At 35.6% G+C, this 14,948-nt stretch overlaps 4 protein-coding genes across 4 annotated transcripts; 3 read left to right on the top strand and 1 right to left on the bottom strand.

Moving 5' to 3' along the window:
• Positions 1–307: 307 nt before the first annotated feature.
• On the bottom strand, positions 308–2,646 carry LOAG_02233 (STE/STE7/MEK3 protein kinase; the record flags this gene model as incomplete). Its single annotated transcript, XM_003137771.2, has 8 exons — positions 308–530; positions 651–793; positions 923–1,039; positions 1,157–1,294; positions 1,485–1,634; positions 1,775–1,861; positions 2,002–2,134; positions 2,591–2,646. The coding sequence occupies 8 exons, from the start codon at positions 2,644–2,646 to the stop codon at positions 314–316; spliced, it is 1,041 nt and encodes a 346-aa protein (XP_003137819.1). The 3' UTR covers positions 308–313.
• A 1,074-nt stretch (positions 2,647–3,720) lies between these two features.
• On the top strand, positions 3,721–7,417 carry LOAG_02232 (hypothetical protein; the record flags this gene model as incomplete). The annotated part of the gene is made up of 7 exons (XM_020445954.1): positions 3,721–3,894; positions 4,302–4,538; positions 4,946–5,131; positions 5,369–5,439; positions 5,580–5,754; positions 6,965–7,159; positions 7,268–7,417. 7 exons carry the CDS (start codon positions 3,721–3,723, stop codon positions 7,415–7,417), a joined length of 1,188 nt encoding a protein of 395 aa, XP_020303646.1.
• Positions 7,418–8,205: 788 nt separating this feature from the next.
• On the top strand, positions 8,206–10,608 carry LOAG_02231 (hydroxyacylglutathione hydrolase). The gene is made up of 7 exons (XM_003137769.2): positions 8,206–8,668; positions 8,799–8,863; positions 8,938–9,055; positions 9,292–9,415; positions 9,867–9,949; positions 10,054–10,235; positions 10,370–10,608. The coding sequence occupies exons 1-7, from the start codon at positions 8,501–8,503 to the stop codon at positions 10,461–10,463; spliced, it is 834 nt and encodes a 277-aa protein (XP_003137817.1). The 5' UTR covers positions 8,206–8,500; the 3' UTR covers positions 10,464–10,608.
• Positions 10,609–12,684: 2,076 nt separating this feature from the next.
• Positions 12,685–14,560, top strand: LOAG_02230 (tetraspanin family protein). Its single transcript, XM_020445953.1, has 6 exons — positions 12,685–12,925; positions 13,300–13,374; positions 13,510–13,620; positions 13,759–13,862; positions 14,038–14,197; positions 14,451–14,560. Exons 1-6 carry the CDS (start codon positions 12,734–12,736, stop codon positions 14,499–14,501), a joined length of 693 nt encoding a protein of 230 aa, XP_020303645.1. The 5' UTR covers positions 12,685–12,733; the 3' UTR covers positions 14,502–14,560.
• The last annotated feature ends 388 nt before the right edge of the window (positions 14,561–14,948 follow it).

Genomic DNA, 14,948 nt, shown 5'->3' with positions numbered 1-14,948 from the left:
AAGAGAAACTGGTTGTTTAATGAGGTCCTTTGGCTAAATGGGCCAAACGGTTTTGGCCTAATGGTTTTGAACCGCCCAACTGACGTATTCTGAAGAGGATAAAGCGATAAAGAAATTTAAATGTAGCGTTCCAAAACAAAAAAAACTTGATCAACCGCTTTCATTTTATTGCTGCTGATGGAAGTTAATGTTACTGTGGTAAGGTAAGAAGAAGAGGGAATCAGCTCTGAGATATCCCAAAAAAAGTCAACTAAAATTAATGGGAACAAAAGATTACACTACATATATTCAAAATAATTTTTTAAGTCACTGATTATCGATTATGATTTGCTGATGAACCAACAGATTCAGGAACTGGTGTATCAATGTTGAAATTCTGAAGAACGGATTCCCGTTCACGTTCTGCTTTACCCAAAATATCTTGGATGAAGATTCCCATTGAAAATTGGTGATCATTACGAGCGTCATCAAGGAAACTATGAGCCAACAGATCTGGATACTTTGGCCTGTTGTTATAATCTTTTGTTAGGCTGAAAAAGAAATATATGCAGAAGAAACTACAACCTTGAGTCGTACTGACTTTAAAAAATAAGTTTCCATTAATCTCACGGATAAAAATTGAGTGTTAAAGTGTGAAACATACTACATACCACTGAGCAACAAAATCCTGAAAATTATCGCTGAACCCCAAACTGTGAGACAATCTTGGTGCTGGTTCATGAACAACCTGTTTCAGCTGCTCAAATGGCGTTTTCCATTTGGAATACGGATGAGATCCCGAGGCTATTTCCACCTGAATGCATCAATTTAGATTCTGAATGCGATAGTGAGAAAATTAATAAGTGGGCCTATATAAAATGAAGAATAGTAGCAAAATCTAGTCAATGGTATAATTTTGATTCATTAGAAAAGACATACGTACCAGCGTAATACCCAAGCTCCACACATCGGCTCGGACATCATAAGCAACCTTCTTTTCGCCCTCGATTCTTTCCGGTGGCATATAAGGCTTGCAACCTGCATTCACTGTTTTTGCAACCTAAAGGTAATTCTAAGCAAACGAATTTTAAAACATTTCGAGCGAAGTTTCAAAAAAAAAGAATAGAAGCTAGACCAGAAATTTCTAGAAATATTGCAAGCAAGATACATCACTTACTGAATTTGTCAAATGGCCTGAAATGCCAAAATCACAAATTTTCACCGCTCCTTGCTTATTGAGCAGTATATTTGATGGCTTAACGTCTCGATGTATTAGATTCATCTGTTCTTTCATGAAATTCAGCCCCTCAACGACCTAAAGAAATTTATTTATTCGATATTTCTCTTCATCCAGAACAAGGAATTAAGCAGTTCATTACTAAGCATTAGAGTTTATCACTCACCCTTTGCTCTTTATCCTTACTCCTTGTTAAACAAACTAGCTTTAAATAAGTAGATATTCATTCAATAAGTTCAATAACATTTAATTCCAATACTTCACTCACCGAAAGCGCACATTTAGCTATAAACATTTCTGGCAGAGGACCACCCGAATCGAAACACATTCGATAAAATTTATCCAATGACATATCCATTACTTCCATGCAAATCCACACATCGCCTTCACGAAACATTGCTCCGTAAAAACGTACCATCTAAAAACTACTTGGAAATGCATGTCAAATTTAAATACAAAAAGTTTACAGAATATTAAAAAGTCAAAGTTTAAAGCAGACCACTGTTTGAAATATCATTTTTTATGTAACAATTCATTACGTCAAAGTGCAAACGCTACCTGTGGACAGCAGTCGCTTTTCATGCAAGCTTGTAATTCTACAAGCATTCGCTTCTGACTTTCATCATTTATTTGGGAATGAATACGCTGAAACAACAAAATCTTAAGGTCTTGTTATGAAAGTAATGATTTATGATTTACTTCTCTCCGCAAATCTCATATTGAGCTACACTTTTATTTTTTAAATGGAAGCTATTACAAGTAGTTTGTTATTGTCGTAGATCAACCTTAACAGCCATAATAGTATCCGTTTGACGGTGACGCATTTTTTCAACAACCCCATACGCCCCCCTCCCGAGTTCCTCGATCTTCTCCAACTCTTGAGCTCGTACTTGAACCTCCTCACCATTTTCCGAAAACCTGGAAGTACTTTGTACTGAAAGCAGTATCATACTGAAATTTGCGGTTTTATTTTTGGTGTTTGCAAACGCAAAGGTCAACCCAACTTTGATGTACTTTCCATTCTTTTTCTGCTTAGTGTAAATTTCAAGTGAACTGTTAAACGACAGCATTCCCACATACTTTGAGACAAAGTAACAGTCTTTTATCAGGAAAATTCAGTTATTTCTTCATTAGGTAGATTAAAAGCTCCTTTGTTTACGAAAAAAAAAGTGACGCTGAAGTCCGTCTAAATAAAAACGAACTAGTTCAGGGTCGACAGTAAAAACTGCTGATTTTATTTTCAGTCCAGTTTAAAATATATTCAAATGCCACTGCGAACAATCGTTTAGAAGGAATTCAACGGAAGGAGATTTTCACAAATATATAGTGAGCACAAATGCTAATAGTGATTTGATATTGGAATGTAAATCTTACTTCATCATGCATTTATCATCAAGATCTAGATTTGGAAGACTTTCGGGTTCAGGCATTGTGAGACGTCCCAGTTTACTTTTACCTGCAAGAAAGAGAGGCAAATTGCAAAATATTGTCTTTTTCAACCCCTTTAAATACAGTTACAGTGAAGGACATTGCCATATACTGACTGTTAAGGACCAAGCAATCCAAATTATTGGCAGTATAACTGAATTAAAGCTGAATAGCTGAATTAAACGGAATGGTTTCATAAGAGGAGCGATGAGTCACAGGATGCCGATCCACAACTGTGTCAAACTTGAAGTTGTATCAACACTGGACAAGCAGTGATGCTATGTGTTGCAAAATATTGCTCTTGAATAAGGTATTTTTCTATAAGCGAACAGATTAGTAAATCAAAGCTGAACACGTCAAAGACTGCGTACTAGCAAAACGGTTCGGCATTGTTCGTGATTGGATAGTTGGTGAAACCGATAAACGACTACAGTTAAAATTGAAATTGAAGTAATCTCATTTCAGCAACAAATTATCTGAGCAGAAAACTCGTCCGAAACTAATCCAAATTATTTTCATTGATGGTATGTAGTCACATAACCTGGAATTTTTTTCAATTTCGGAATTAGCATTGGAAATCTAGAAACGAATAGACTGTGCCGACGATCGCAAAGTCACATGTGAAGCCAATGAAGAATGTTTCATTCTTTTCCGCTACTTCTTCACTTTCATAACTTTCACTCATAAGTTACCTGAAGAAGTGAAGAAGGAAAGAGAAGTTGTAGGGAATGAGGACAGTTGACTGTTCCATGTATTATTGTCCTGCTTAGCTTCACTATAAAAAAGAGAACTCGAGAAATTGTTGAAGAAAGTAATTTAAGTGATTCAAATTAGTAACACTTATAAAATAAACGGAAGAACAAATTTCAAAAAGAGGGAAAAAGGATATCATTGGGTAAAACTATATGTTAAAGACATGCGATGGAAATGAAAGGAATGTCGGGAAACAATGCTCTCCTTGATTTTCTCCGCAAAACAAATATCGTTTTTAACGGATAAAAGCAGTAACAACAAATTGTAATGCGATACACTACTTTATTCATTCACTCCAGCTGAAATCATTCACGGGTTTACAGATGGCATCGTGTGGAACTTATGATAAGATTATACGGCATGAATGGAATGTGCTCTTCACCAACAACAAATCAGAACTTTGTTTTTGTGGCATTATAAGTGAATATTTTTTGCATAAAGACAAATACACGGTACCAGCAGTTTTGACATCGTCGACCGATTTCTTGGGAAATGAGGTTGTCCCATGTATGGAAATATTGAGGTTCTATACAATATCAGTGGCGAAATAAAAGGAATCTCATATGAATGAAAGGAGTGGAAATAACGAAGAGGGAGGGGACTGGAGAGGTACCACAGCCAATGAGTGCCAACAGGAAGAAATACATATAGCACATAAAAAACCCCTTCAAGTGGCACTAACTAATGTCGGAAAATGTCGTTCCCAAGCTGATTACATCCGAAACATCGTGATTCCCATCCCTAAAAACATTGAAAACGCCCAAAACCCACAGCTCCCCATGCTTTCCACCCGTCAATATTTTCATGCAAATATTGCGCTGTTACAGCTCGTACAAAAAGTTATCTTTATTCGCAGCACTCTCACCATAGAGCACCTTCTCGGGTGTCACGTTGATTCATGTAGATACGTGAAAGGGAGCGGGAAGGAGGACGAGGGGAGTGCTCTGTGTTCGGATGTCTTGATTGCTTGCTTGCTTGTCAGGGCCATGGTGTTATTCGTGCGATAACGAAGTATCGGAGTATCACGGATGATATAGATACCTTTAAGGAAGTAGGAGATGAGAGAGTACAAAGTGGGAATTTAAACCAACAAGGAAAAAGTGGAATTGTCGCCGCTGATTTGACCACAGTATATAAGCAGGTACATCACATAGGTATTCCTTTAAAGTTCTTTGCAAGCAAGAACGACGTACTCGTCATGTGTCTTTTGCATAGCAATGCTAAGTCGTTAAAAATAAAATTTTTGAAAATCTTTACAGAAATCAGAAATTTAAATATAAGGAGAACTATTACTACATTTTTTGCGTGTCCCATATCTTCAGTTTACTATTAAATCATCAGAATTCGCATTGAACTTTGTTCATGGTTGATGTAGGATTAAAGCGAATGGTAAGTGTATTATGCATTAATGCCATTCTCTCTGGATAATCAGCATTTTGATTGTTGAATTAACTTTTTGTACCTTTCAAGTTGCAACCGTATTGAGTTCTCTATAATCTTTCAAGTGTTAAGTGTTTTTCATATCTTCCACGACTTCATTTTCTGTAGAATATGCAGTTTGCGGCTAGCGTAGATTCACTTGATAGTGGACCTTCGTGCAGTGAACCAATCGCCATTTCATCATCGGCACCCACAGTTCCGGTTGATTCGCAGAAAGAACCTTTGTCACCAGTGTCCGAACGTTATCGCCTTAAAAAATTTCACCTGCAACAGAAATATGATTATATTTATATGGTATTAAATTCTCCATTCAATTGCTTTTACTTTTAATCTCGTTGAACTTTTCAAGATTTGGTTTTTTATCGAACAGCAATACCTGCTATGGCCTTACGGTGGAGATGAAGGTTTTTATTTATTTTGCTCTATAGCTCAAATATTCCAGGGTTCAGTTTCTTCTAGTAATTTCAGGGATTGTAAGTGTATTTCTCAACCACTTCGTTAAGTCATTTGAAACCTTTGAGAAATTTTCAGTCCAACAATCGGTTGCGCAATCGTTTATACCATATTAAGAAAGAAATCAACCATTTGAAGCGCCTTAAAAGGTTTAATTTATATTCATTTAGCGGCCTCTTTTATTGTACCAGCGAACTATTTGTGTTTTCTGTTTAGGAGCAATAAACTGTCTTGTCACTTACAGAAATTGATCGATAATTGCTAATGATGACAATTAGTGGTTATTTAGGGTACTTTGTCAGCGATTGTTCACATTTCGTGATCCGTTTATGGATTCATGCCTTGAAATTCCGGATAATGATCCAACATCTCCAACAATAGAGAGGATTTCAAGCGATGCAACGGGGAAACCATCTGGTAGTTCTAAAAAGAAGAAAGCTGCAGAAGCTAAAAGAGTTAATCAGGTTAGCCATTTTTTTACGGTCTTCAACTTGAAACGATATGAATGATAGCGGTTGCATAGTTATCTTTCTAAAATCCAAAATGTACGCCCTGATGTCTGTGGATGGAACTGATTAATGTGATTATGAGATATGACAATTTGGCATCTTAGCTTTAAATATATGGCACAGCGACTGCACCGTTTATTGCATGAATCCGCTTGGCGACTCACGACGATTTGCGGTTAAGCTAACAGGTGTTGTTACAGAGCTGGTTGCATTAATCAGAAAAAAAAAAAACTGCAACATCATCCAAATCAACCTCAGGTTGCAGAGAAGATCAGAGCGGCGATGGGCAGCCGAAAATCTCAGGTACCAGGTTGTCAAAGAATTCCGACATGGGCCTTTCGTTATGGACATTTAGTTCGGTACTAAAAGGTGGACGTGGATTGACATGTTGCGGAGAAAGGTAAAATGTTATGCGGTGTCCTAAATTAGTGGAAAACTCGTCGAATACGAGGGATGTATACGATTCGAAAAGTAGCAGTGCGATGTTTGCAAAAGCCGAAGGAAGTTGGAGAAGTGGACCTTGTTACTATGGAAGCTGATACTCCAAGATTGGCTCATATGCTCTCATTTGGTCACAATTCAAAGCTGATAGTTTGGAAATATTTATGGTCTTCCAAGTAAGCGTAGATGAGACGAAAAACTTTCGGATATTCAGATGTACTAAGCTGTTGACAAAGAATTGCTGAATTGTGAAAAGGATCGGTACAACGCCTCAGTGGATTAAAATTGTACTGTGAAGATCCAAAGGAAAAAGGACTTATGAAAGACATAGGTGCCTGAAAAAACCCTATAGAGGTAACTGCTTGAAAAACGGGTGTCTTGAATAAAATCGTGAAAGCTACATAGCAGGCATTAAAGTCATCCATTAAAAAAATTTACACCAAATTCTTTGAATGATATAATATTTGAATTCATTTGTCAAAATAGCAAAAACGGTGGTATATCTAAAAAACTTTTAATTCAAACAGTAATCTTAGCTGGAAAGTGGTGTCCCAAGATGGTGAAAGTGGAGCTTCAACTGTCACATCATTCAAAATCTGTGACGAGACAGTTTCATTTTGGTAATTTTAGCTTCAGTTAGTTTGAGCTTAAGAAACTGTTCTGTCCCTGAAACTTTATTCCTTATTTCAAATCTGTTGTTTAAATTCTAAATTATGCTGTTCAGCAAGTAAATGAAGTGTCATCGATGGTAGAAATAGCGAAGAATAGTGTTATATCAATAATAGACTCGGTGATTACTGAATCTCATGAAGAACGTGTGCGTGCCAACCAGAACTCCAGTGGCCAAAAAACCCCTCAGCAGTCTCCCAATGTACCAGCCCTAGGCGAAGTAATGCGAAATGAAGCAGGAATTGAGGGGGTAAGTATGCCCTAAATTTTTTTTCGATTTTTATCTTGGTATTTTTTATCTGGATCATGACAGCAATTTTTGTTTTTTTTAATGTTTTGGAATTTTTTGTCGTTCCAGGTCTCTGAAGATTGTGAACCAGTCATTGAAAGGATGTTACGCGCTTCATCTATAGATCATTTATTACCTGTTGATCCAGATTCTGACACTAATAATGTACTTACTGGATTTGGTGAAAATTTGGAGGAAAATTTCATGGCCGAAGACTAAAGCCGCTAATAGTCAGTGACTATGCTATTTGCTTGAATTTGAAATTTCTGTCGCTGGAATGGTGATGGTGATCCATTTATTTCGCTTCCTCGACGTCCACGCATCACTGTGTAGTCCTGAGAACAGTTCGTGTAACAGATTCATATCTGAAATGGAATGAAAGTTATGATGGAATAACCAGAGTTTTATATATAATCTTTGAGTTATTTTAATTGATTTCGTCACGACCTTACATGAAGAAATCAATTAGAGCGAAGCTTAGTTACCGTGAACATAACAGGAATCTATTGCAGTGTGAAGAGTTTCTTGAAGTTTAATTACTGCACTATTACTTTAGCGAATTTTGTTAAATGCATGATTTTCATCCGATATCCAAGGCTTGAACAAAAAATAGTCATATTTAATGTTTTGCGATGCGACAAATTGTAGCTTATTCTATTCTTTGGATTTAGTTTATTTCAAATCCTCCTCACTGACATAGTATGGTACAAGCAGTGACATTTATAGTTGCACTTTGTGATGTATGTCGGTTCAGATTTTGATTTAATAAGCTTTGATAAGTAGTATTGGAAGCAGAATAGTCAGTTATAAGCTAATTTACGGGTGTTAATTTCTAGTCGTCAGCTTTGCTCTTTCATTTCTCGAGAAGCGCATATATAAAGGATAATTATAGGTGTTTGACAATGTGTTAATGGATATGCATTTCTTTGTTTTTTAATATTACCTTTGCAATTCATTTGTCTTTTCTTCACAAGGGATTAGAATTAGGTTGATATGTTACAAATTTTATAATTCTCTCATTTCAGTTTTTTTCAATCTCACTGTGTATGATTAGATTTGACAGCTGTCTTTGATGAATCGGTTTTGTAATATTTTTTGAATATAATTAATCAGACTGTTGTGACCACTCAAAGAAGATATATGTTTTACGTCATATCATCCCTTCTCTGTTTAAGATTTTACAGGTTTGGTGATGTTCGGAACTGGTTATTGTATTGAAGTAGTTTTTTGAGTTTAGTATTTTGCTATTTATTTGCTGTCAGACAAACAAACATTTTTTAGACGGTGCATAGAGGGCACTGTATGTACTTCACATTGTTGCTGGCTGTCACTCGAAAAATTTGGACAAGTACTGTAAATCGGAAAATGAAAGTCATACCTATCCCAGCGTTGAGCGATAATTATATGTATCTTTTGATTGATGAGGAGACCAGTAATGCCGCTATAGTCGATCCGGTTAACTTGAAAGGCGTCAGTTTGCAGCTTTGAGAATTAATTCGACTTTATCATCCTTTAATGGTTGAACTTTTATTTGGTTTAATAAAATTAAGATGTGGAGATGTTTTTGATAGAATCAATACTAAAGTAGTAATACTTGCAGATAAATAAAGCCGTCAAAGAGACTGGTGTGAGGCTTACTTCTTCCCTGGTTACTCATCATCACTGGTATAATTTTTTGTACAATTAATCAACTTTATTCATTTACCAAAAGCGGAATACAGTAGTTTCCTTACCTTCAGGGATCATGCTGGTGCGACAAGAGAGCTTTCTGTTGAGTATCCTGGGTTATCCATTTATGGAGGTGATGATCGTATTATAGGTATTACCAGTAAGGTGGGAGATGGTGATATTTTCAAGGTATGTTAATTTCATAGCACCACATTTAGCGTCTCAAAAGTTGGTGGCAAACGGACACACTTGATTCCAAGGTGGGATTTGACAGCTTTCATTTTCTCCATGTTACTTATAACTAAACTGCTAGTGATAAGGCTAACCATTTTGTCCCGACCCGAGAGAGCTGGAACCATTCTCTCTAAGTTCGAACTAACTACGAGTGTTTGAACCAAATAGTTCATAATATATCTTCGCCACAGATTGGTAAAGTTAATGTGAAGTGCTTATACACGCCTTGTCATACAACGGGCTCTGTCTGCTATTATGTTACCGATGGTAATGGTGATAAAGTAGTTTTTACTGGCGATACATTGTTTATAGGAGGTAACAAAAAATTTTGTTCAACTTATTATAATAAATTGCAAATTTTTTAACGGAGAATGATCATTATCTGGATGGTTAGTGCAGTGTGATTATTTCCCCGAAAAAAGAATGGAATCAATTTCAAGTTGAGAGTATCGAATAGACTTTGTGGCTACTTTATAATCTTTCTGTGTTAACATTTGAAGTAGGGAAACTAATTTTCATTTTTTTTTTCACTGTCCGCTTCTGTATACGTTATATCTGATCTACGAGCTTCATTTCGTCTAAAGCCGATTTTCAGAAAACAGCCGTAGTGGACGCTATTACTTAATTTTAAGCTGTCGCTGTTTCTGCTTATTTCGTTTTATAACAGACTCTTTAATATCTCGTTTTGCCCGTTATTCTTTCGAATTTTTATTCCTTCTTATGCTTTCGTTTTTACCCTTCATCATTTCTCCTCTTACTGTTACAGGATGCGGACGCTTTTTTGAAGGTAATGCCACAGATATGGATTCTGCTCTAAATGAAAAACTGGGCAGTCTGCCGAATGATACGGTACTCCGTTTCTTCCTGAAGCTACAATTTCAAAAATATCCAACTCTCGAAAATTTTCAGCGCTGGACATTGAGTCCTATTGCATCCCAACTGGTTTATTTTAGATGGTATATTGTGGGCATGAATACACTGTTGAAAATTTAAAGTTCGCTCATTCGGTTGAACCAGAAAATGATGAAATTACGAAAAAATTAGCCTGGGCGGAAGAACAACGGAAGGCTGGTAACTATACGGTACCTTCTACAATTGGGGAAGAGAAACGTTTTAATCCCTTTATGCGTGTTCGGTGAGTGTTTGTGAAAAATGCTTGTTATCGAAAAATCATAACAGATATTGAAATTGTTATGGTAATTGGCGCTGCATTGAGTGGTTAATAAACCTTCATTTTTTTATCGTGTGGTTCGACTAATTTCATTTCAGTATAAGTGATGAATTGAGAAACGTAGCAAAATCTGCAAATCCCATCATTGTTATGGCAAAGATCAGATCTATGAAAAATAATTACCGTGCTTAATATATTCTTTTTGGTTCTTACTTCGGGATTCGACAGTTCATGCCTACCTGCATAAATATTTGTCTAGAATTTATGGATTCGATTGTTATGTGAACCGCTGGATTCCATGTTTTCGCTGAAATATGATGCAGAGTGTAATGCTGAGTACTTTGCATAAACTGTGAAAGTTCAGGTCTTTGTTTTGACATTCCCAAAAGATTGAACACCTGGCCATTCAGTGACATATCCAGCTTCGGAGAATATGATTTCATGATTCACGGGAACTGTAGCACATATCAAAAAAATTCTGAACAGTCTGCTTTGTGTAACTTTGATGTAGCAGTTAAATGGTAAAATCGATAATTTTTGGACTTCGTGTATTAGCTTGGTTTTTTGTTTTGGAGCTGAAATATTTCTACATTTGTGCTTTGTCTTGGGAATGTGGTGCTACTTGTGGAACTTGAACTGAGTAAAAATTTGCTTTCAATCCACTAAAAAGCACTGGTCAGGATATCTGAGGATTTTGTCATCCATGAACTGAGCGGACTGGAATTCTTTACGATATATTGTAGTAAGATCGATATCTTCAAATCGCTGTCAGCCGATTAGAAATCGAATAGAGGGACCAACACTTAAGAGAATGGAAAGGGGAGGAGAAGAGTGACAGGGCACCACAATGCGGTCAGATTTTCTGGTATTAAAGATTTTAGGACGACTGGCTGTCGGATGGCACCAAGGTCTACCGTCGGAGTCCGCCTCTACAAATTGCAAGCGACAACAGCTTTTTCTGTCCTCTTCTGAAGACCATCTTGAATTTGTACTTCCACATCATTTAGAAACTTTGAGACCATGAACACTTGTACTGAACGCCATTGAGCTGCACCTCGCTGACACATCTTTCATTGCATTTAATAGATTCGCCAGTTAAAAATCGTGTTGTGAAGCACAGTCGACCTTGGGAAATTGAGCTTCAGGTTTTGGAATTTCAAAAAGTTCCCGCCGGCAAATATTCCAAATGGACTGTGTTAAAATTCTTTTTCTATTCCGATGTTTTTTAAAAACTAGCTTCTACAAGAAATCTATTATTGTGTCTGTAAAGGAAATATTTTACTGTGTATTTCCAGAAGCAAATGGTATGTTACTTGGAGTAACTTCTTTATAAGTCTAGGATATTTCTTTCATCATCGGAAATATATATTGTGTAAAATATATTTGTGGCCAGTTTTTGATGATTCGTATTTGTCTTTCAAAAAATGTCCCACTTTTTCCCTTTTCTTGTAGGTTTTTGAAAAAGTAACGCTAGAGTGACTTGTTCATCAAGCACAACTTTAATTCATTTCGAATTTGTGATCTCTACAAGTAGAGTATTAATTTTGCAGTAGGAAGTCATTTACTGCTATGAAATTATTGGGAAAGAAGGATTTTCTCAAATCCATATACGACAGATATGCAATAACAGTCCATTCAGCAAATATTATGATCACGAACAACTTCCTCCGATATTACCAATTCTTTAAAAATCGAAAATAGAAGGCATTCACCTCAAATTTTTTTTTACTCTTTTCCGACGTGCAAACATAAACTGGAAATTCTTTCCACATGCATCAAACCAGCTTTTTGCTTGGTTTCACGCTTTAATAATTATTTTCATCACCCAATTATTTGAGTGTCTGACGTATATCTCTGCTTTTGTCAATTTTTAAACACGCTTTCACTTGAATGTATAAAGTTAATTGTGATGTTTACCTGACTTATAGATAGTTTATTTTTCATTGCATAAAGTTGAAATTTTGCCAACAAAGTAATTTGTTTCTTTCAGTGGAAACTGATTTATTTTCATATAAAATGGACGCTCATTAATTTTCATAAATTTCAGGTCATCGAGAGACCAACCGCTGCCCCAACCATTTTTACCCATTAACTTTAAATTTTTAAAGAATTTCTTATTATTTCTGAATTTTCTGCAAATATTACACAATGGGAATTTTGGCCGATGGACAGCTTACGGTTCATTTGGAAAGGCAATACGAATCGTATTCTTCGGCACACAGCTTCTTTCATTTGTAACACTTTTTGTTTCATGGAAAGAATGTTAATTTAATTCTCATAAAATTTTATTCAATGGATTAAAAAGTACTTCAAAAAGGATATTAAATTGAATACTTGATCAAAACTTATAATTTGTACATCCATATTTCGCAATCTAAAATCCACAAAAAATGTATTAAATGTTTGTAATAATAAATGTGTTAGAAATTTCAATTTAAATCAGATTTCTTTTTCTTCCACAGATGGTTTTGTTAGCTGTGCTAATATACGGTTGTTGGTTAGTGCAGGAACGATCACAGTACGCAGAATTGCTTAAGCCAAGTTTGTACGTAGATGTTGCCCGCATTATGATTGTTAGCTCAATATTTGCATTTCTCAACACTAGCATGTCGATTTGTGCTTTATCGAAAGAAATGCGATGTTTCATGTATTCGGTTTGTTCATCTTTGAGAAAGTGATACCAAAACATGTGATTTAATCTAATAAAAATGGAGGGAATGGTCATGGATATCGGTCGGCTACTATAGTGCGTCATCTTGGGTCAGCATTGCAGCATGCTGATCATGAACGTTTTTAAAAGGCTAACCATTTGAGCTATCGAACCACTTCATATGCTTCACATTGTCCTACCATATCAGTTTGTTTTCGATGATTTTGGATGGGATAATTTCGAGCAACTAATCTCGATTAATGAATGGAATATAAAAACAGAAGAATGTCGAACACATCCTTAATTTATTTTTATTATCATTTGAAATGAACACATAATGAAATGTTGCAGTAGAAGGAATTAATCAGATTATTTCAGTATGTGATAGCTAGCGGAGTAATATTCATGATGATGTTCATTGGTGGTGTAATGGGTTTCGTATTTAGGCATCAGGTCTGTTTTTTCTTTTTTATTAAAGATTGAAACAACAATTCTAGCATACATTTCTTTCGAAAGTTGGACTTGATTTGGTGATTTTACATCCGTATTTCAATGAAATCTTCCAAACTTTATCAATAATTTTTGCAGTTACAATACAGAATACCGCTCCATCTCAAAATGCTTACATCATTGCGTGAACTTTATGGGTTACCGAAAATGAATGGAATTACTTACGCTTGGGACGAACTTCAGAGCAATGTGAAAATTTCAAGCTTTATTGTAAATGAAATTTCTTTTCCACTTTTTCACAAAATCTTTTTTTTTGGACTTTATGTTTCAGACAACTTATATAGTGTATGTCCAAAATGAGTATTAAACGAATCTACTTCTTTTTAGTTCAACTGCTGTGGAGTAAATGGTACTGATGATTTGAGGGTTTGGAAAACATCAAAATGGTTTATGCATCAAAAGGGATTCAAGCAAAAACTTCCGTTATCATGGTCAATTTCAGATTTAAATTTGATCAAAATTTTAATCAAACTTCGGAACAAAACAAGCTTAAAGAGAACTCGTTTCTCACTTAAGTAAAAAAAAATTAAGTGTAAAAAGATTAGTTTAAACGTTTTATATCTTATGTCTTACATCATTAAATCAGTTCGAATACACGACTTTTAGCTGTGTAAATGAAATGGTCAAACGTTGTCTGGAAACGGATCTGAATCATCCGGATGAAGCAGTTGTCCACACAAAAACATGCTACATGTCGCTACGATCTGATTTATTAGAGGTAATGCATGTGGCTGCATGGCTCCTCATCATCGCAAGCCTAACCATGGTACGATTCTTATTTCAGTTGAGATTTTTCTTACTCTGTTTGATGTCTTAATATATGCAATTATTTGTTGGACCAGTCTTTCACTTCGAGATAAGCTATTTTGTTTATAAGTAGTAAGTGGTAGTATACCTGCATTCAATACGGAACGCATTACTTTTCAAATTCAGTTTAACCAATTCTAGTTTTGAATTCTTGACGTTTCATTTTCAGCTGTTGATGTTGATGATTTAAGAAATTTAAAACCTTTTTGTAGGTGATACCCGCTCTGTGCGCAGGAATCTATGCTCGCCTTATCAAGAAGTAATTAAATTTGTATTGCTTGCTTTTTGTAATTATGATATAATGACCAAGGCTGATTACGACGGATTACGATAATACAATATTATATTCATTACATTCATCCTTAGCCCGGAACGCGAGACAGCTCCCACTGCTCTGCTGTCCTTGATTGTAATTCTAGAGTTCAAGTTTTAAAACTAGTGCTTACCTACGGAGCAAAGTGGAATAGCTGCTCAGGAATGGTCTTAAGCTGATAATTTCCCTCCTAATTTATACAGATGAATTGCAAAATGTGAGTCCACTGAACTTTAATTTAGGCCAGTGGCTATTTTGGATTCCTAAAAATTATGCATTTCTATTTAAAAAGTCTGTTGGGGGTTAAGAATAAAGGCAATAGAGAAAGTAGTGAACTCTGTGCTTCTTTTTTTTTTTGATTCCCAAATCTTTTTCTGAGAAACTGTTGAAAAAATAA

This window comes from Loa loa (genome assembly GCF_000183805.2).
Source record: "Loa loa unplaced genomic scaffold supercont3.110, whole genome shotgun sequence".
In the NCBI taxonomy this organism is placed as follows: Eukaryota; Metazoa; Nematoda; class Chromadorea; order Rhabditida; family Onchocercidae; genus Loa; species Loa loa.
The sequence above is the reverse complement of the archived record's forward strand: the minus strand, read 5'-3'. Positions and strand labels throughout refer to the sequence as shown.